At 40.1% G+C, this 22,280-nt stretch overlaps 1 protein-coding gene across 1 annotated transcript in view; it reads right to left on the bottom strand.

Moving 5' to 3' along the window:
• Positions 1-22,280, bottom strand: part of MAGT1 (magnesium transporter 1) — a 164,083-nt gene that overhangs the window by 136,184 nt on the left and 5,619 nt on the right. Inside the window, exons 2-4 of the mRNA XM_086918407.1 lie at positions 17,618-17,787; positions 13,947-14,064; positions 236-376 (exon numbers count right to left, since the gene is read on the bottom strand). Of these exons, the coding sequence (XP_086774533.1) occupies positions 236-376; positions 13,947-14,064; positions 17,618-17,787 (429 nt within the window). The remainder of the gene's footprint in view (positions 1-235; positions 377-13,946; positions 14,065-17,617; positions 17,788-22,280) is intronic.

Here is a 22,280-nt window from a genome sequence, read left to right on the forward strand (position 1 = left end):
TTCGGCGAGCCTACCTCCCGGAGTCGCTCTCAGCCGACATCATCCTCGGCAAAGTACTAGCCGCCAAAGGGATCTCTTACATGTCCCCAAACTAGACTATTTTAATAATTGGACTTGGACTGTGGAGTCCATTTTGTAAAACAAGACACTTAGAAGAAAAGTATATAGACCTAAATCATTTTGATGCATTTTAAAATTAGTATCCCAGAAAGTAACATTTTGTATTGGTACTTACATTGACATCGGTCCGATCAGCTATCCAGCGTGAAAGCTGTTCTGCAGCAAATCCTCGCACCTGCAGCTCGTATGTGTCCCCCTTCTTGGGCTTCCCTTTTGCAGGAAAATGGATAAACGTCGGTGCTGAATTCATATTTAACTATGAAAAGATGGAAACAAATGGTCTAAATGTGCAGTAATCTTCGTTAATTACTTATGAACGCCAACATGCCAAGATGAAGTACTTCACATAAGAGGTTCAAGCATAGAAATAGATTGAGAATAGGGAAAAACAAGGTACAAAGCTCAGATTATGGTGGTTTAAGAATTCTTTATTCTTGGGAACAAAACAAGTACCTGCTAACTGAAGCCCTACCCCTCACAAAGATTACTCAATAGGCTTCTTGCCCATGAGTCGCTATGAAACAAAGCTCCCCATTAGTTTCAAAAACATCTACAGCTTCTTCCATTAAAACTAGGTACACCAACTAAATCTATAAAAAGAGAACAATGATATTAACACTGCATGTGTCGCTTTTATGATAACATGTCAACCTCAACCCTTATAATGAAAGAAAAAGATAGGAAAAATAATTATTTTGATATAAACAAAGTACGGAATGCTTTTTTGTTGACATTTTTAAGTAAAGGTTGTGAAACTAAAATACTGAATGTTCTAAGAAGGGAGGGAAAAAATGGCAAAATTGATGCACAAAGAACTTAGTGCATACACATCAACCCAAAACATCTCGGTGAGTGCATTTTCTCTTATTATCATCTGGTCACTTGAATAATGAAGAAATTGACTTAAATTACTGCGTCTTGGGGGCACCAACCAAACCAGGGACAAGACCTAGACCCATCATCGCCCGTGTTCTTAACTTCAGGTAACACAATGCAATCCTGAGGACAGCACACAAAAATGGTCCCATCCAATTTGAAAATAAGACCATGCTGTTCCCAGATTCCACCTAAGAAGTACAAGACGATTGTTCGACATTGTGAAAGCAGTGCTTTGCAAAAAAGATATGAAGTACATTATGCAGTTTCCTAAAAAAATCTGTGGGTTGTGTCTGAAGGGAAATCATGGTTCTTTATGATGCCAGAAGAGCCCTAGGAATGACTTGAGGGATGGCGGAAGTTGAAAGCAAAAAACAATGTGCTACACAAGCACCAAAATAAGAGGATACCCTGGAGGGAGGTGAGATTGGAGGTGGGTCCGGAGGGTGGTGGCTATGGAGAATGAGGCTGAGAAAGGATCACACCAGCCCAGAAGAATCTTGACTGGAGGATGGATACACCCAGGCATGACGTGACAAAAATCCATGAGGAGGTCAGTTGGGAGGTGGGCATAAGCCTCTCTGGTTGGCTGGATCACCCTCATCTGCAAGATGGCGGAGACTGAGAATTGTGCTTCACCTGCGGGGAATGGTTGGCAAAGGTGGGCACACCTCTCGTAACTTGGTTGTCCAGCTGGTTCTCCCATCCAAAGTGGGGGTCAGAACCGGTGGGGGCCAGTTGCTGGGAGCACCAAATAGCTGGGGCAGCTCACTAAGGTAGCAAGCCTTTGAAGCTCCCCTTTCGTGGACTCTGCCCATCCTGGGGGAGGCTGCTTGGCACCTCGTCTCAGGATGTGCATTGTTTCAGGACCCCGAGAGTGGCAGGCTAGGGGTCCAGAAACATGTCTGGTGGTGGCAGCTGGCGCGCAGCCACTCGGCCAGGACACTAGAGTTAGTTGTTTTTCAGGGAGCATCTCTAGGATGCCATGTGAGTGCATTTTTTCATTAAATCCCACACTGGCATCAGTGTGGGTTTAATGTGCTGAGATGTTTGATACCAAACTTCCCAGTTTTCAGTAAAGCCATTATGGTGCTGTGGAGTTCGTAATGACAAACTCCGAGCACCATATACTCCCAATGGCTGTACTGCACTTAAAATGTCTAACAATTGCCTTAGACACTGTAGGGGTACGTGGCTCATGCACCTGTACCCTCACCATTGGTATAGTGCACCCAGCTAGAGGGGTGGCTTACCTATGCCAGGGCAGTGGGTTGTAGGCATGGCACACAGGGATGTGTGCCATGTCGACTCTTCACTTTGTTCTGCACTAAAACACGCAGCCTGCAATGGCAGTGTGTGTATGTGTAAAGGTAAAGGGCCTCTAAAAATGGCACAATACGTGCTGCAGCCCTTAGAGGCCATCCCTCGTCACAGTGCCCATGGTACCTTTTACAGGGGACTTAAATGTGGCCAGAGCATTGCCAATCGGGTTTTGCAACAGTACAGTTTAGGGAAAGAACATAGGCACTGGGTACCTGGTTGGCAGGAACCCAGGACACACTCAGTCAAAGCACATTAACAGTTTGGCAAAAAGTGGGGGCACACTGAAAATCAAACACTAGTATGTCTGAGTGCTGGGGTGCACTGTTCTAATAGCCCTGTAAGGTGCTCCTTCGTTTCAACAACTAGTTCTCAAAAACAATTATCAAAAACACTTCTTTGAATTTATCAACATAAACTCTTCAGTTTTGCTTTCTTGAATTGCATTCTTTTGTCTTCCTCAGCATAGCGATTTGTGAAAATATATACATTTTTGTATACAGTACCAATTTCCATTTTGGACAAGCAAACACTGTTGTTCAGAAGAAAATCAGTGTCTGTAAAAACATCGTTTTTGACTTAAAATGATCAGTTTTCATTTTAAGGGAATTTCTCATAGAAAAGGGTGCTCCCAGAATAATAGTTAATGGTTCGGGAAAGGGGGGGGGGGGGGGGAGGGGGGGGGGAGACAAATAGTAATAAGTAATCACACATCCTGCTTAACCTATAAGATTTCAGCAGTGGACTTAATCCCATGTGGGTAGAGCCCAAAAAACATTTAAATGTTTTTCATTTGATATCATTTAAAAAAATATATTTTCATTATAGCAAAACCTCTCTCATAGGTACCAAGCATAAAATTCATACATAGATTCACTACATTACATTTGATTCAAAACCACTACAATACACAGCAAAATGATTTCGGTCACCCACTCATCAAACCTTCTCTTTCACTCATACACCACTCTCATGCATTCCACATATACAAGTCCTTCAAGAACCCAGAACACAAGCGTTTAAAAAGACAACATATAGCTGCTAAGAGAAGGTCCACCAACCCCTTACATGGGCAAAATAACACCAATATCTATAACCTAAAAGACTGAAGTAGCAATAAAAATAACACCTGGAATACTGGTCTTGCTGCCTTCATTAATAAGCAGAGACTCTCTGAATGAGGTACTGGGCTTGGTTTCATATCTGCGATCTACTTCCAGGGTGTGGATGATCTAACTGTAGCTCCTGAGCTACTTGGTTGCAACCCCTTGCCTACTCTTGTGTGGCTCTATATTATCTGAGTCTCTATTGTAGCAACCGACGTAACTACTAATTAGACACAAAGAAAAGGTTTGAAACCTCCACTTGTAAAGAAAGTGCCCCTTTTTGTACGGTTGCCCCCACTTTTTATTTGCAAAAGTTAACCTGCACACCTACCTAATTGTAAATTTTTTGATGCGCATGTATTCTCTTAATAAATCGTTCGTTATAGGTGCAACCCCGCATGCCTGACTAGCCCCTGTCAGTCATATAATGAAACACTGAAAATCAAACACGAGTATGTCTGAGTGCTGGGGTGCACTGTTCTGATAGCCCTGTAAGGTGCTCCTAAGTTTCAACAACTAGTTCTCAAAAACAATTATCAAAAACACTTCTTTGAATTTATCAACATAAACTCTTCAGTTTTGCGTTCTTGAAGGTCATCAATCAGTATCAAATACTGTTTTTTACCTTCTTATAGCAACAATCTACTGTTATACATATTTCGCCCAAATTTGAAAATAAACAATAAACTAAACCAGGTTTGAACAAACAAGTTATGAAACACAAGATATGAAAAAATGATTATGAAAAAACAACTAAGAATTCCAATGAGTGTAAGTTCATTATCTGTATTCAATCTTCCAAGATGTGTTTTTTTGATAAAACAACATTCCAATATTTTACAACAATATTCCAATATTTTACAACTTCATTGCAATAATACTTCAAAATGATTCTCAATGCATTTTGGTGCCGAGCACCTTCGTCAGGGGAACACTGTTGAAATTAAGAAAAACATGCATAACCATCATGACGAATCGTCACAAAAAATTAATTTTAACTAAATACATTAATTCACACTACATTGAAATAATCATTTTCTGTATTATTCTTATTATTCAACTTTATCCACTTTCTTCCTTTTTACAGTGTGTTTTCAATTGGACATATATTGATGAGTTTCCTTACAAGGGTTTCACCAGCTCAACCAAAAATAGGTGTTTTGTTTAAAAATTTTATTTGGGATCGTGCACATAACAAAACTGATTATTGTTTATTTTCAAATTTGGGCGAAATATGTATAAAAGTAGATTGTTGCTATAAGAAGATAAAAAACAGTAATTGATACTGATTGATGACCTTCAAGAAAGCAAAACTGAAGAGTTTATGCTGATAAATTCAAAGAAGTGTTTTTGATAATTGTTTTTGAGAACTAGTTGTTGAAACGAAGGAGCACCTTACAGGGCTATCAGAACAGTGCACCCCAGCACTCAGACATACTCGTGCTTGATTTTCAGTGTTTCATTATATGACTGACAGGGGCTGGTCAGGCACGCGGGGTTGCACCTATAACGAACAATTTATTAAAAGAATACACGCGCATCAAAGAATTTACACTTAGGTAGGTGTGCAGGTTAACTTTTGCAAATAAAAAGTGGGGGCAACTGTGCAAAAAGGGGCACTTTCTTACAAGTGGAGGTTTCAAACCTTTTCTTTGTGTCTAATTAGTCGTTACGTCGGTTGCTACAATAGAAACTCAGATAATATAGAGCCACACAAGAGTAGGCAAGGGGTTGCCACTAAGTAGCTCAGGAGCTACAGTTAGATCATCCACACCCTGGAAGTAGATCGCAGAAATGAAACCAAGCCCAGTACCTCATTCAGAGAGTCTCTGCTTATTAAGGAAGGAAGCACTGCTAATCACAAGACCCGTATTCCAGGTGTTATTTTATTGCTACTTCAGTCTTTTAGGTTATAGATATTGGTGTTATTTTGCCCATGTAAGGGGTTGGTGGACCTTCTCCTAGCAGCAATATGTTGTATTTTTAAACGCTTGTGTTCTGGGTTCTTGAAGGACTTGTATATGTGGAATGCATGAGAGTGGTGTATGAGTGAAAGAGAGGGTTTGATGAGTAGGGTGACCCAAATCATTTTGCTCTGTATTGTAGTGATTTTGAATCAAATGTAATGTAGTGAATCTATGTATGAATTTTATGCTTGGTACTTATGAGAGAGGTTTTGCTATAATGAAAAGATTTTTTTTAAATGATATCAAAAGAAAAACATGTAAATTTTTTGGGGGTCTATCCACATGGAATTAAGTCCACTGCTGAAATCTTATGGGTTATGCAGGATGTGTGATTACTTATTGCTATTTGTCCCCCCCCCCCCTTTCCCGAACCATTAACTATTATTCTGGGAGCACCCTTTTCTATGAGAAATTCCCTTAAAATGAAAACTGATCATTTTAAGTCAAAAATGATGTTTTTACAGAAACTGATTTTCTTCTGAACAACAGTGTTTGCTTGTCCAAAATGGAAAGTGGTAGGTACTGTATACAAAAATGTGTATATTTACACAAATCGCTATGCTGAGGAAGACAAAAGAATGTAATTCAAAAACACATTTAAAGTTCATTGTTGAATAATAATTCAAGGAGAGTTGGGAGACTTATTGCAGTGGTTATGTCATTTGTGCCAGAGGATATGGGATGCTTGGCTGCTAATTTATTATTCAGTTGGAGGCATTTAAAATTGATAAACATTTTCATGGCATTTCTGCTGGTAACCTTGCCTCAAATGCTTGGGGGGCACTAATGATAATCCTGCTTAGTGTGTTCATTGTGTAATGTTAACGTGTGTTCACTATATTTCAGTGTCAAAGTCAAAAACAACTTTATTCGGTTTTCATTATGAAAGCCACAAAAGTACAAATATACACAGTAAAAAACCATTAAAAACGTTAAAAATTCATGATGTGTTAAAATTAGTCTCTCTTATAAAGGACAGAGCATTTACTAAAGGTCCATATTAAGGCAGCTCTATAATTCTCATAAGTTCGTACGATGTCTGAGGCACATTCTAAGGTAATGTGCCACGGATTTTGACACTAAGCTGTTTTCCAAAAACTGCAACGCCAGGTATGCTGGGCGGCATCTTCTGACCTTCATTACTTTTAAGATTGGTACAATCCACCTCTTACGGAATGGCGTATAAAATGTACAGAAGAAAAGAACATGAATTGTGGACTGAGGGGAAATAAAGTCACAAGGGCACGCTGTTGTATTGTGTGTCCAGATATTCTGAGAAGGGAATGAAACCATAATATGAAAAAGATTGAACCTGAAACGGGTGAGAAGTAGTTTTTCAAATTGCGTCAGGTCGTGCTGCAGATACGGTTGTATAGATGGAGCCGTTTGTATCATTAGGCAGTGTTGTACTGATGGCTTAGCTATTTCTGTCATCATCCGTAATTGGGTTAAGTGGGACAGGCATAGCTTTTTTAGTTCTTTTTTCGCTATGTCTGTTACTGACTGCGGATCATCAAAGAACCTCGAAAAACCAATATCTGCAAGGAAAGATTTTACGTAGCATAACCATTTTATCTTTTTCATATGCTCTAGTTTCATACAGTCCTCAATGATTGCTCTTGTGAGGTGGCATTCGTCCGTGGCCCATATTCTGCGCCATAACATTATGGGCTGGATCTTAATGAGATCTGAGATATGTTCCACTCCAAGTTCTAAATGGCAGCCAAAGGTAGTCGTGCTCTTTGGGACAGCTAGTAAGAATTTCAGGAAAGAATTTTCAATTTTCTGAATTTGTACTACGTTTGTTATTCCCCAAACTCCTGCTCCGAAGATAGCCGTGCTGATGCATTTTGCATTGTAGATCTTTATCATCTCTGCCAGAGGTCTTTTTCCTAGACGAAGAGAAAAAGCTTTTAGAGCGCCCACTGTTCTTATGAGAGGTGATTGCTTCTTTCCATTTGAACTCTTCGTCAATAGTGATGCCGAGATATGGGTAAGTTTTAGTTCTTTCAAGGGGCAGATTGTCCACAAAAATTGTCTTCACCTTTTTCCCTTTGGTGCCGGCGTGCATCACATAGGTTTTTTTATATTGACTTTTAAGTTAAGATTAGTCATAAAAGTGCAGTAGTTGTTTAGGGCTTGCTGTAGCTGGATCGGGGTTCGATTAAGAACTTGGTCCACGGTACTCAGGCCAGCCCTGAACCCGTATTGAAGATCTGAAAGTACCCCGTGTTCTTTAGACCACTCCTGGAGACTATCAAGAAGTATCCTCCCTGCCATCTTTCCAACCGAGTCCAGAAGCGAGATGGGTCGATAACAGGAAGGACTGTCTCTGTTGCCTTTCTTGAAAATAGGGACCAAGATTGATGTTGACCAGGAGTTAGGGAGGTTAATTTCCTTGGCTGCGTTCAGAACCTTGGTTAAAAGAGGGGACCAGAGATCAGGAAGGAGTTTGTAAAGGTCCATGGGAACGGAGTCTGGTCCTGGCGCTTTGCCGTTTTTTGTTGTCTTAATGGCTTTCTTTGTTTCGTTGATGGTGAAGTGTATTTCTATCGGGTATTTCACCAATGGGAGGAGAGGTGGAGGGGCTGAGTCTCCGGATTTAACTTCTCCAAAAACCCCTGAAAAATGCTGCACCCAGTCCTCCGCATTTATTGCAACATCTAAGGAGGGACCCTCGTTGTTTCCGGCTAAAAATGGGGTCTTGACTATTCTCCAAAAGGCTAGACTGTCTTTTTGAGTACTGCTATTTAGAAGTTGAGTCCAAAGGTTGCATTGTATCTCTTCTTTCCTTTGTTTGAGTGCATACGCATATGATTTCCTTAGTTGCACTATCTCTTCTCTATTTCGATCTTTCTTTGCTAGGGCTTTCTTTAGGTTCGAATAGGCTTTTGTGCACTGGGTGTTAAACCAACCTTTTCTTAGTGTGTTTTGTTTTCCTGGTTTGGTTAATTTGTTTCCTATAGTTTTCACTATTGCATTGTATCCGATCAGAATTTCAGCTGCAGTTGCAGTAGGGTTTAGGCAGTTATCGATGTGAGTCCTGCATTTTTTAATTATTCTTGTGTTGGTTATTTCTTGGTCTAGGTTACCCCACTTTAGGGTGAAGCCGTTCAATCTGTTTAATGTGAGAGTTTCTTGGTGCAATAAAGCCAAATGGTCCTTAGCTTGGTTCTTGTGGTGATCAGGCTCTAGATAGGTTAGTTTGAGTGGATAGTGGTCACCGAGTGCATTGTTATTCACTTCAAAGTGCTTTATGCGTGTGGCGTTATTAGTGGAAACTAGAATGTAGTCTATTAATGTTTGAGCGCCTCTTCCGTGAAAGGTTGATATAAATTGGGTTATCGGCGTCATTATCATATTCGCGAACCCTATATCTAGCTCGAACATGATGGCCTATTTCAGTGATAACATTTGCTAGTAACTCAACAGGTCTTTCCATGAGCAGGAGTAGATTTGACTACAGAGACGGTTGGAGTCCCCTGTCGTAGGCATTATTAAGCAATATGTTTTCATTTATTTTGTTAACAATGAAAGACAGTTTTGCGATATATAAATATGAGGAACACGAGGACGAAAAAAGGTGGAACTGGAGATTAGTACATGAGGTTTTGTGTAAGGTTAAAGTTTACAGAAGCTGTGAATGAGTTACATTTGCCTTTGAATTTGTTTTTCCAGGTTTTATTTTTAGTGCTTCTTCCATCTTTCTAGGTTATAGATATGTGTGTTATTGTGGCCTTGTAAGAGGTGGGTTGACCTTCTCTTATTGCTTTTGAGTAGACCGGCGATGCCAGGTCAAACTGGACACCTTACTGGCATAGTAATAAGAGAAAACATTTGGTTGCATGATGACCCTTACCAAATTCCAAAATGTGTTTCTAATGTTAAATATTTATCAATATTTGATGCAAGACTGGGATAGTTTAGCTATTAACAGCCATTGCAGGTTGCCCAAATACCATGTAGCTGTGTACATTACAGGGAACTGATAATGGGGCGATTCTTAAGCAAACAAACTAGTTCAGAGACACTAGGTTGTGTTACAAATTAGAGCAAGGTGCATTAATCATTTACATTGCTGTAAAGCTGTCCGGACAAGGTCTTCAGAGGTTTGGTTATACAAATAATGTTTAAAATACACCAAATGTGGACAGCAAACAACTTGGTACAGATTCCTTCACTCGCAAAATTAAGGTGGAGGTAAAATGTATACTGATTGTAAGAATGGTCCCTTGAGAACAATATGAACAAAAAAAGGTAATTTCATTCTTCCAAGAAATATATCATTGTATTAAGTCATTATGTGACATGTGCTAGAAAAGATCCAGTAGAACCTCCTCATTGCATTTTCCCAAAACTTTAACATGCTTTTCAAATGATCAAGGTAAGGTGCAAGAGCAAAGGTTTAGACATTCATCTAGTTTTAAGTTGTGGGGATTACATCAGGGAGAAATATGGAGACGAACCCCAAGTGGTAGCGGTCAAGCAGGACTGCAATGAAAAAAGTGTGCGTTCCTTTTCAGAAAGTTTCAAGGGAGTGTTATTTACAGGTTGGGGTTGCTGCATTCACTTTTGTCTGTCGAAAGTGAATTGTAAATCCTTTTGCTTATAGGTGCCAACAGAATTTCTCAAAAGGTGGGGTTGTAGGAGATGAGCAGGCCAAGAAAAAGAAAGGACATCTTTGAAAAGCAAAAAAAGACTATAGACTTCAGTTAAAGTCAGTGTTTCCGAAAAAACATACTTTGCTATAGATAAATAGCATAACTTTTACAATCTACATTCCTTTTGGAGATACCCATCTTTGCGGTATTTGAAACAAACCCTTGACTTTACCACTTAGGGAAATATACCCAGGAAACCATTTTTAAAAACTGCATATTAAAAAAGTAATTTTCAGCTTCTATTTATCATCTTGCACCCAAACCTAATAGCTGAAAAAAATCATGTAAATATAGCCAACGTTTTCCAAGTGACGTCGTACTGTTACCTACTCGTACTACTGATGAGAAAGAAAATCTTTACACATAGTAACAAAGTTTCTAGTCTTAAATAGTAGACAACAGAATAATGTATACCATGGCCATATAGAAAAATCTGAAGCTGCAAAGTTACACTTCAGTAATTTAAAAGAATCAGGCCTACCTGAAATCAGGATGTGAATAACTTGATGAAAGGAAAATTGTACACTCTTGGGTTAAATCAAATAACATCACAAATAGGCATCATTACACCTATAAAGGGAGAGACTGGAGGCTTTGGAAGACAAGAGAGAAGGAAGTTTGCTAAACGTTTCAGAGGCTAGACCACTAATCTTTCCATGGGGAAGCACTTCCTGGTTGGTGATTACACTTTGGGTATCTGCAGCCCAAAAGACTGTTTCACCATGAGTTCTTAACCTTAAAAAGGCTTTGCATAGTTGCACTGGTTATTTGCTGTCACTTTAGCTCGACCTGATCTCAGCTTAGAGCATTTTAATTTTGTTTCTCCCTTTTCGTTCCTCCTATGTGCCTATTCTTTACCTCTGGGTGTTGTATTGCTATTTAGAGCCTTTACTTCTTTTGCTACGTTTACCATCTCTTTCAGCTGCTGCAGCAGTTCTACTATGTTTCTATGATACAGGAAAGGTTCCGAATATTGTTTGTCAACAAGCCCGATTCCTTTGGAGACAGGTAGCGGCGTTCTCATTGCTTAATTGCCATTCATTTGAATGTTGTTGGCCGGATAATAATTATTTACATCGACTTTGGTGCAAAGACTACAAGCTATTGTGCTGACGACCTGTCCTGTGCAAAAAAGACAGTTGAAAACATTCCAGCACCAGAAAGCATTGTGCATTTCTCTCCGTTTTCTCAAGGATTATTCTACCGGTAATAGTTCCCTCTTCCATCAGGTTAGAGAACTAGGGACGGGTGAGAACACTCATCGGTTTCCCGGCTTGGTGTCTCAAAAACTCGACATTCTGCAACAGCTGTAGATAAGTACTTGCACAACACTTCAAGTAGAGCACACGTGAAAAGCAGGTTTTTACAGCACTCCTAAGCCTAAATAGTCCAGCATTCTAACTATCAGACAAATGCTTCACTACTAATGAAGTATCAGGCAACCTTTGTGTGGTGATATTTAGAATTGTATGATGCAGTCATGATGCAGTGGAATTGCATCACAGGGAATGTGTCTCTCCAATGCACCGTCATTGGGACATTTTGACTTTAAGGAAAAATCTATATTGATTACGGATGATAGCAATGTCGGATTAGGGGCGGTGTTGTTGCAAGTGGCAGATAGTAATGAAACTATCATTGGGTTTGCTTCACGCAAATTACAGGGAGCAGAGAAATCATACTCACTACAGAGAAAGAGGCATTGGCATGTTGTTGGGGAATGGCGCATTTTAAGTGTTATCTGTGAGTTTGCCTTTTGTTGTAAAGACGGATCATAAATTTTAAAGTCCGTATTTTTAAAGGTGGACGGGGTTTAGATGGAAGTGTAACTCCCTGTATATCGAGATGGTTACTATCTGTCGTAGACTACAATTTTGTGGTGGAGTATGTGCGTGGCAATAGAAATGTTATTGCCGATTGTCTCTCTAGTATGCCAGTGGAAGAGGACTTGTGCGGAAATTTTGGAAGATTTCGTTGTAAGTGTAGACTGTGAATTTGCTATTAGTCAAGATGAGTGGAAAGAAGCTGTGGAGAAGGATGAGGAATATAAGAAGGAGAAAGAATTGATTATGAATTCTTGGAACGGCTCTAGCGAAGGGACTACATAAACAATACATGACGGTAAAGGATGAACTTGGTTTGCAAGGTGACAAAGTTTTAAGAAGAAATAGGATTGTTCCACCTGTTTTGTTGAGAACAAAGTTGTTGAAAATTGTACATGAAGGGCATTTAGTTAGGAGTTTGACAAAGTGAAGATTAAGGGAATCTTATTGGTGGCCGCAGATGGACAAGAATGTGGAAGATCTGGTGCGAGATTGTCATGCTTGTAGCAATAGTGATAAGGTAAAGGTTACAAGAGAACCTCCTTTGAGATGTGTGGAACTACCTATGAAACCTTGGTAGAAATTAGCTTTGGATGTTTTGGGCCCAATTGACAAGTTGGGAAGCAAGTAACGGTTTTTACTAGTATTGGTTGATTACCATAGCAAATGGTTTACTTGCAAATCTATGGGACACGTTAGCACTGCAAATGTGATAGCATTTTTAAATAAGTTTTCTTGGAAGAAGAGGTGCCAAAAACTCTTGTAACTGATAATGGAGTTCAGTTAGTTTCTTCTGAAATTACTAGTTTTCTTTTTAGTCTTGGAATCAGTCATGAAAGAGTAGCTTTGTTCCGTCCGAAAGCCAATGGACTTGTGGAAAGGGTGAACAGGATTGTAATGGATTGTATTCAACTTTCTCTGGCTAATGGTTTGTCATGGAAAGATGAATTAAGGAAAATGATGTGGGGGTCATAGAATTACACCTCATTCGGTGACTGGAGTTTCTCCTTTTGTGGCTTTGAAAGGTAGAGAGCCTGGTACTTAGGAGTCGCCGATGTGGTTGAAGGAAAAAATTAAAGTTTGGGTTGATAGGGAAAGAATGAGGTCGAGAGTTGTAGATGGTCAGTGGCGTAATAAGATGGATTTTGATAGTAGGAAAAGTGCTAAGGAATTGGTGTTTGAAGAAGGTGATTGGGTTGTTGTAAGAAAATTTGGATTTGTGAAGAAGGGAGAGAGTAAGTTTTCTCAGCCGCATAAAGTAATTTCTGTCAAGGGCTCTGTGGCTGATCTAGATGATGGAAAGAAGTGGAGTTTTGGTAATTTGTGCAAAGTATCTCATTTGTAATGTTATGTTTTTATATGTATTTCATTTTGTAATTATTCTCAAAAAAATGTTCCTGTAATATGAGTATTTCGTAGGTTGAACATTTTCTTTAATGTTTTATTTTTTTTTCTTTTAGATTCCATAGTGGAGAAGATATGATGCAGTGGAATTGCATCACAGGGAATGTTCTAATGTTAACCAGTATTTTGCTTGTATTGCTGATGGTTGCTGCATGAAACTTGTCCTCCATTAAAGATACTTCAAGAATTTATATGAAGCTTTCTGTGTGGATTACTACACTTTGCTGCCCGTCTAGAGCTTTAAAAAAAATCTCTTCTGGTGACATTTTAGCAATCTGATTGATTTAAATGGTTCAACTCTGGGTCATCCCATAACAACTTTTAGATACACATATTGTACACCAATTCAGGGCTTGTAGTAATAAGGCAAAGTCCATATTAGACTACAACCAACCACTCTCAGTCTAACCAACTAGTAGATTCTACTAGTTGTTAAAAGACAGAACTCAAGCATAAAATTCACCAGCTACAACATTCAACTCTGATAAAGATAAAGAGAGATGGTTAATTTGATGTACCTGAAGATAAAAGTGGCTGTTGTGAACTTGTTAAAAAACAACGCTGCAGGGGAAAGTTTTTATAAGGTTATCTGTTTACATTTATAAAACCAGAATTAAACAACTATTTGCAAAAAGGCCAACGTGATGCATACAAAAGAATATGCCTTACCATCTGAAAAACATCTGATCCTTCATCGAAATCCACCATGGCGAAAAACACCTTATTTGTAAATGCACTTGAATATCTCCAGGAGTTTGCCAAAATCTGGAATTCTTCATCAGCTTGTCTTAAGAAAGGAAAGACACCATCAATGAAACTACATCTTAAACGGCAATCATGAATACATTTCAGTTTTAAAACAATCTCTTAAACCTGATTTAGGCCTGCTACTGCATGTGCTAAAAGTAAGAGGTTTAGTGACATCCAGTATAATTTATACTACGCATGCATTACCTTGAACAATAATATTCCATATGCTAGCTACTGATTTACAGGAACATTCACTTAACAAAACACCATACAGAAGAAGCACTGCTATGTGTTCAAAACGCCTAAAATGTGTTCTCAATACAAAGACCTGTGCACCATAGATATGGCGCTCTTGGTGCGGACTCACTATGATCTTTGTTTTGCAACATATTCAACTTTAAAAGCTACTGTTTAACCGTAAACAAGGAGACAAAACTAGGTGATCAAAACCTTTTCACAGCAAACACTAGGACAATTGAATTTACTGCACTAGAACCGTACAATCCTTGCCCACAGATTACACTCTTTATTTATAGTTTCATGTTAAATTTAACAGGGATTGGAAACAGCTCAGTAGAATGAACTGTTTTGAGGAGTGAAGGAGAACACGACTGTAGTCCTCACTGTTCCCACAGACGTACGAACAGCACAGTGTTTGCTGAATAGCTATCATGGACATTTTATATTTAGTATACTTTGGGTGTCCAGTGTTGGAATTGTGTTTCACGAGTGATATTTTATTTAAAGGTGAAATTACAGTGTTCTAGGATATTCCATCTTTTTTGCAGCCCTGATATTTGTGTGATATTGTTTCAGGTCTTACCATTCACATCATCTCATTTAAGGCAAGGCCTCCCGGTATGACCAAGACACCACAAGAGAATCAAGGCGGCTTGGGAGGACTATTTTTTATTGCGCATATTTTAGTACTCTGGGGGCCAATAGCTGGGGTCTTAACATCCTGTTCAAAGAGTCCAGGGAAAGATGGCTAAAGTGCCAAGAAGTTCTTCTACTCCCACAAGTAATTGAAAAAGACTACTAAGAAAATATACTAAAAGTGCAAAGGGAGCCTCTTTGAGCGGGAAATGCTTGATATGAACATTCCAAGGAAGTAAGACACCTCTGTTAATTGCGAGTCACGTCATGGTAGATTTCGTTTTCCTCCAAAGCCTGTTCTTGTCAGAAAAAAAACGAAAGACAGATGTTGCCCACCCCTTTCATGGATTCTTGCAGCACAATGACTGTGGCCAAACCACACAGAATCAGTACACACTCAAACTGGAGTATGGTATAAAAATAAATGTCTATTATTTGCTAATCTGATATAAAAATATAAATTAGGAATCTCACCCTAATACTAAATAAAATGGTCTTCGTAAAACATCCCTAACTGATAATTCTAGAACCGCAGGTACATTTATGTGATGTCTAGTGCAAGACATGAAGAACCTCCTGAAGATCTGTTGTGGACTGAAAGGTACTAATTTAAATGTCCTGACAGGCAGAATGTTCCTCAACCTCTCTCTGCCCCCTCCAATTATGGAGAGTTTATATTCTTTTCTCTCCACAGCATTTCTATGGAGTTGGTGGGGCAACATTCAGCCTAACACAATGCTTATATTTGAAGCATTCAGAGACACAAGTTAATGGAGTACCCAGTTAGTGTAAAAAAAAAAACTATGCTTGAGCAATGCCAATCTGCAGCAAAAACATGATCTAGTAACTGCAGATGGTGCCAATATAGGGCAGCAAAGAAATTGTAAATTCCCCTTCAGAGCACACAGAACAAAAAACATGTGGCAATGTTTGCGTAGAGAGCATATTCTACTTGCTTTACACAAATAAAGCAAGAAAGCCACGTTCATTTTAAGGACCCATTGTGGGTCTTGTTCATAATCACACTAAAAAAAGGGTCTACAACATGCCATAACATTGGCTCTTTCTAATCAAAACAGAAATAGAAACACTAATATGAACATGAGTAACTTAAACATGTATTAAGGTTTTATTACTTTCACATTTAATAAATATGAATTTATTTTTGTGTTTTGGGCCAAGTTCACCATCATTTAGTTATCACAAACAGCACATCGCCTGCCATCAGTACTGAAGGGTAGATCAGTATTCATAAACCCTACTACAGAATAACCGTAGCCCACTGTTCCCTATGGAAAAAGTGGTTTACAATCAGGAGTGAATGCGTAGGTACAGCTTAAGTCATTACTTTTGGCAGGATCAGAAGTTAGATTCACTTTGTAGAATAAATGTATCTCTTTTGTTTCTTATGTTATACACCAAAAATCCCTTGAGTCTTCATGGTGCAGGTGATGCACACTACAGAATTTGTTTTGATTGGGATGCGAGCCATTACAAGGGCGTTTTGGAAACATAAGACAAGCAGAATATAGTTCCAATTAATGTTGAGTCAGCTAGAGCTGCTACTGACCCAAGGATAGGAATCAGTTTAAAAGGAGATATGTTGAAATAAAGATAAGATCCTCTACTAAATAAGATACATTTCTGCAATGATCATGAAGGTTCTAAGGTCTATCAATATTTGAAGTATTAGGTACCTTAGTGTGATTTACAGCTTTGAAGAAGCAGCTTCAGCAAAAAACAAGGGCCGGCTGCTGTCTCAATACTTTTAATTTGCTGTCTTATGTACTGTAAAAAGTATAATGAATTGTGTAATTTTATTAAAATATTAACTATTTTAAAATTTCACTAACAATAAAAAGATTCATGGCAACAATAAAAATATTTTTAAAACTAAATTTGAGAATCAAGTTATGCAGTGTCTGGTTCTCTGTGCAGAGTTTGGTGCCTTTTAAAAGATATCCAATTTTTTTAAAGATAGATTTCATGCTACCTTTAAGGTACAGGAGGAGTCCTGTACCTTTTAGTTGAAAGCAAAACCACCAGATGACTTTATAAGTAGGCCATGGGTTTCCTTGTCTGTGACAGCATTGTAGCATAGGGTAGGAGAAGCAATGGCCTTCACGCACTGGGAGATATATCAGACTGCATCAGGAGCGTCAATTTTTTTGTTTTCCACATTAAATTCCCTACTGTGAGGATTTGTGTTTGGAAAATAAAACGTGTGTCAGCCAGTAGGTACTGCCACCACAGAACAGCGGATCGACTCATTCCCAGTTTCCGCCTAAGCTACTCTCGCCATGTCAGTGAAAGCAATTTTGGTTAGGCAGCTTTCTGTAAATGTGGTGGGTGATCTGTGGGTAGGGTGGTGGAAGTGTTGCCTCTGTCGTCACCGCTGGTAGTCAGCCTATCTGCAGGGCTTAACTAAACTTCTAAGTCTTTACTGATCTCCATGATCATTAAAAGACTCATCAGTTACTCATTCTTGACAAAAAAATTGGAGTTATAAACGTTTTTTCATAAAGCAAATAAGCATAATTTGCCAGTATTTCACAAATTCCTTTCAAGATCTAAGTCATGTTAATAGTCGATTTCAAATAGTGATTCATTCTCAACCCACTCGGTGAAAAAATATTTTGCTACAGAGTTACGTGAACTAATTGGTTAAATTTTACAACTGAATTGAGGGGAATGGGTATTATTGTGTTTCTTACTTGCAAACAGCACATTGTCTGTGGGCCTGCAGAGCAGTGAACATGACAATGACAGAGTAATTCCTTGGTGGTGCTTTCACCAGGCGCCGAAACTTATCTCCATTAATTCGAATAACAGCTCGTTTGCTTGCCCAATCCATCAGCTGTCCAACCTTTTCTGATAATACCATCTGAAACCAAATAAAACATACAGTGTTAAAAACCTGCATATAAAAATGTTACTTGCCATAGACAGAGAGGGTATAAGAACTATCACTTTTTTTCCAACAACTCATGGGATGCCCAGTATGTGATGGGACTGGAGTGCTTTGCTACTGAATGTCACAAATTTGACTGGTTCTGGTTGCACTTACGCTCCTGCTCCCAGTACTTGAACGGTTGGCTTCTCCTCCAGTTCTTTTTCTCCAACTGCCCAAAAGATGTATGTTGTATATGGCTCTTGCTGAAAACCATTATTGTACATGATAGGTTCAAAACCAACTAACTCCCTCCAGAGGTGTCAGTGAACTGAAAGAACAGGTTTAATGTTTCACAGTTCTGAAGTTGCAGCAGGAGAAACACTAGATACGAAGATGATGCTCTGGCGGGCGCTGATCCTCTGCTACTCCTATTCTTTCGAGACCCTAGGGAGCAGGGTTATCACAGGCAGTGCTCTTATGGGACCAACTGCTGAGCTAATGGTCAGCTGCAGGTCTGTACAGACCCGCCCTGACTGGGCAAAGAAGGGCATCTTGACCAGCAGCTCTCACACAATGGCGGTCAGCTAGTGCCAGCTCTTTCAGAGCGGGGTTTGTGCAGGTTGGGTGAGGCAGGGAGAATGGTAAGGGAGCACGGCATATTGCCAGGTACCGTTTTTTAGATCGAGGAGGAGGATGAGAGGAAGGTCTTTCTGAGGGAGGATGGGATCTCCTAAAGTGCCAAATGTTTTGGAGTGGTCAGGGAAGGATGATGTTCTCCCAAGGATGTTGTGGGAGGGTTGCAGGATACCAGGTATTTTTGTTTTAATAGCTTCCTGGAGGGTAGTAGGGTGGTTGGCAGGACCCCAGGTACACTTAAGGTAGAGCTGATGGAGGTAAGAATACATTTACATGGCTCCTCTACTCTGTTGGCCTGAACTGGGTGAGAGAATTCGGAGGGCCATACACAATATAGGATTGCAAGACGGTAGCTATTAATTATGTGGAGTTTTTTCACCCCTGATTTTAAGTGACACCATAGACTATACAAATTTCCACAACATATAGGTCCACATTTTGTATACTTAAAAATACAATGTTGCACCTGTTAGTCCTTAGGCAGAGTAGTCTAATGAGAAATCCATACCCCAAAAAAATTCTATTTATTTGCGTGAGCACCGTACATTCAAGGACAATTAGCCAGAGTAGGCTTTTATAACATCCTAGTTAAGAGTTTTGTGTTCTGTTGAGTAATGCTGGGTGAGTCTGGTCTGCACCCTTTTCTGTCTTATGTCTCATCATCACCGTTCTCGTGTAATCTGTTGGTGCTTTTTCTGCCACCTAAGACTCAGTACCATCTCCCCCAAGTATGCGCTTTCTTCTCTATTGGTGACCTTAAAATGCGATTCTTCTCCCAGGGCCCATTCCAATAGATCTTTTCACAGGATGCACCAGCAGGACTCGATGATGCAGCCAGAACCAATCACAAGACTGTAAATGTTTAACTCAGCTTCCACTTTTAGGGTTTCGAAATTATTCTGAATATATATGTTTGACTGAGACCCCGAGCATGTTGATTGCTATTGAATGCAATCTGTCCATCAACATCCACCAATATTCACTTATCACATCATAGGACTGCGTCATACATAAAAAGGAGGCCACAAACGGTGTACCTTGGACCAATAGAGGTTCAATGTGGATGTAGCCTATTAAGCTTTTGTTGTTTCATATATGTGCAGAACAGGTATTATAAATGTGTTATCCTGAATATGACATTAATACGTACTATTGTACTTTTTATTTTATTTTACTTGAGAGCACACCATCTCCCATTTTTGGAGAGGGTCGGTTCCTGTAGGTCATCCTGACTTTGCTACCTAACTTTTAGAGGCGTCCTCTTTCTATATGCCTTCTATTCATGTACAATTGCAAGACCAGTCTCCCGCCTAGCTCTATCAAGGTCTTTGGTTAATGAGTCCATATCTCCCTGGCTGTTTTGGCCGGCCTGGTGTGCTGGAGGAACAGGTGCAGCCGGACCTGAATGCGTTTCTTATGCTTCTGCAAATTTTATGAAGGAGCCTGATGAGCATCAGCCCTTCACTGTACCACACTCCTCTCCCTCAAAGCACATGTCTCAGCTTACAACTGAAAGGCTATACAGACCAGATTTCTAAGGATCCGACAAAAGGGGATTGTTGAAGAATCCTCTCTACAGCAGCCTCCTAAGATCGTTTTGTCTGCCACACGATGGATGTGTGATGGCTTGGTATCTCATTAGTAGCTCTACTAGAGTCTCACCTTCACAGGTACCAGCTACCAAACCCTTTTCCCCATAATCATCCTCCTCTACCCATCTATCTCAATGCATGCTGCAACTGAAAGGCTATATAAAAGCTTCAGCTCCTGCATTACTAGTCAATACTTATACCAGTCCTGTCTGATTATATCTAAGTTAGGTCTAATCGTTTCCCTGCCAAAACCAAGGATATCAGTGCTTATCTAGTTCTTGAAAGGTTGACCAGTATAAGGGACACAGTGAGAACATGCAGACATCGCTGGAGGAAGATTTTGGCAACTGTAATTCTCCAGAACCACACTGAATTAGCCAGATTCTCAAGCACTAAGCACATACGTATTTGTGCTGAATGTGCTACCAGTATCTAAAAAAATGTTTTCCGTTTCCCAGTGACGACCCTAGTCTGGCCGACTATTCACTGCGATGCCTATCATACTCCGCAAAACATATGTTTTTGTTTGGTGGTCTGCAGACTGGAAACTGCAACAAATTGGTCAGGTTACTGCAGGATTGGCAAAGAGTCATCTGGGGTACACAACCATGTTATCCACCTACAATCACAGTGCATGGACAACACCGCCAACCCTGATGCCCAACTGGTATAGGGCCCCCCCGAGTCATTGCCCAAAGCTTCATATTGAGAGCAACCAGCAGGGGCAACAGTGGGCACCATGTCTGGTTTCCTCCCTATTTTCCATCCCTCTGAGACCAATCTCTCTAACCTTACCCGAGCCATTGGCTGAGCATAGACCAAGTCCCCCGGGCCCATGTCATTCGGACCAAAAACAAGGTACCAAACAAGCGCGTCAAAGGCTTTCTCTGTGTTACGCGTGAATAGTGCACAATCTTCTTCCAATTGAGCGGGGGCATGTAGTCGATGACTTAATCTCCTTAGATTCAAGATGGATCTATACCCAGGTAGCAGTCACACTGAACCTCATATACAAGTGAGCTTTTCACTCTAAGGAACCTAGTAGCCAGTGCCTTGCTCAGTATTTCAGTGTCTGAATTAGTCCTCGGCAATTGCCAATTATAGTTGTGGTACAGTGGTGGCTCTCCTTTTTGAGCATCATTACTCTCATGTCTGGGAGCTTTCCCTGTGATGTAGCCTCACCATGTACCTTCAGTAATGTCTGACAGCTGACCTATGTAAGCGTGATTAAAATCTGCTGGAAGGTCATCTCTTCTCAGAGCTTTCCCATTTGGTATTCCTTGATTGCTTCAATTATTTGCTTACACAACAATCCTAATTCAAATTTAGTTAGCTTTTCCTGTGACAGCACTGGAAGATTAAGCATTTCAAGAAAGGCCTACATCAGGCCTCAAGTGACTTCTGTCGGTTTCCACTTCAAATGAGTCAGGTTTTTCTGCAGTGCCTTTTTATGCTGCCTTGAGTTGCAATTATGGTGCCACTTGCTTTTTCAGTCCCAGAATTATGAGGCTTGGTCGCTCTCTTTTCAGGAGCCAGGCCAAAAGTTTCCTTGGTTTGTCCCTGTTGGGACAGAAAAGTCCTCTGCATAGTAAGAGATATGTACTGCACAACTGTCTGGATCCCGAATGATAATTGTTTTGCCCTAGGAGAACATGGATCATGCAAGTACACCATGGCATAGGCCTGTCTCACGGATTGCGGTCTTTTTGGACCACAAGTGCGCCCAAAGCACTGCCCTCATAGTGGTGGAACGCTACAGCCTTCACCAGGAGTTAAGCAGCACAAGCACAGGGGTGGCAGCATACCATGTAGTGATCAGTATAGTGAACAGGACCTTTTTACCCTGTGTCACTGGAGTGAGGCCAAAAGACTCACTCCCCTTTTCAAAGGTTCCTCTGCTGTGTGCTTAACTCACACCTGGTAGATGTGGAAGGGCATGCATGATGGACAAAGTGCTGAGTGCATGTGTGCTCTCAAGAAGAACACTACACAAGGGGTTAAGTGTGATACAGTGCACATGTGGTAAATGTGTGTATGCTGTCAGTGTGTGTTTTTAAAATAACACTCGTACAATACAGAAAGGCTGCAGTACTGAACAGGCGGTGCAGATGGCACGTTTTGCTGCATGTAGTTATTCTTGTGGCAGCATAATACGTGAGGATAACAGTAATGTGCAGTAAGGGGAAACATCCGTTACAACGCGGATGTTTCAACGCGGTGCTGTTACGACGCGTCCGTAACAACGCAAGTCGTTAA

Source organism: Lissotriton vulgaris, chromosome 4_1, assembly GCF_964263255.1.
Source record: "Lissotriton vulgaris chromosome 4_1, aLisVul1.2, whole genome shotgun sequence".
Classification (NCBI taxonomy): domain Eukaryota; kingdom Metazoa; phylum Chordata; class Amphibia; order Caudata; family Salamandridae; genus Lissotriton; species Lissotriton vulgaris.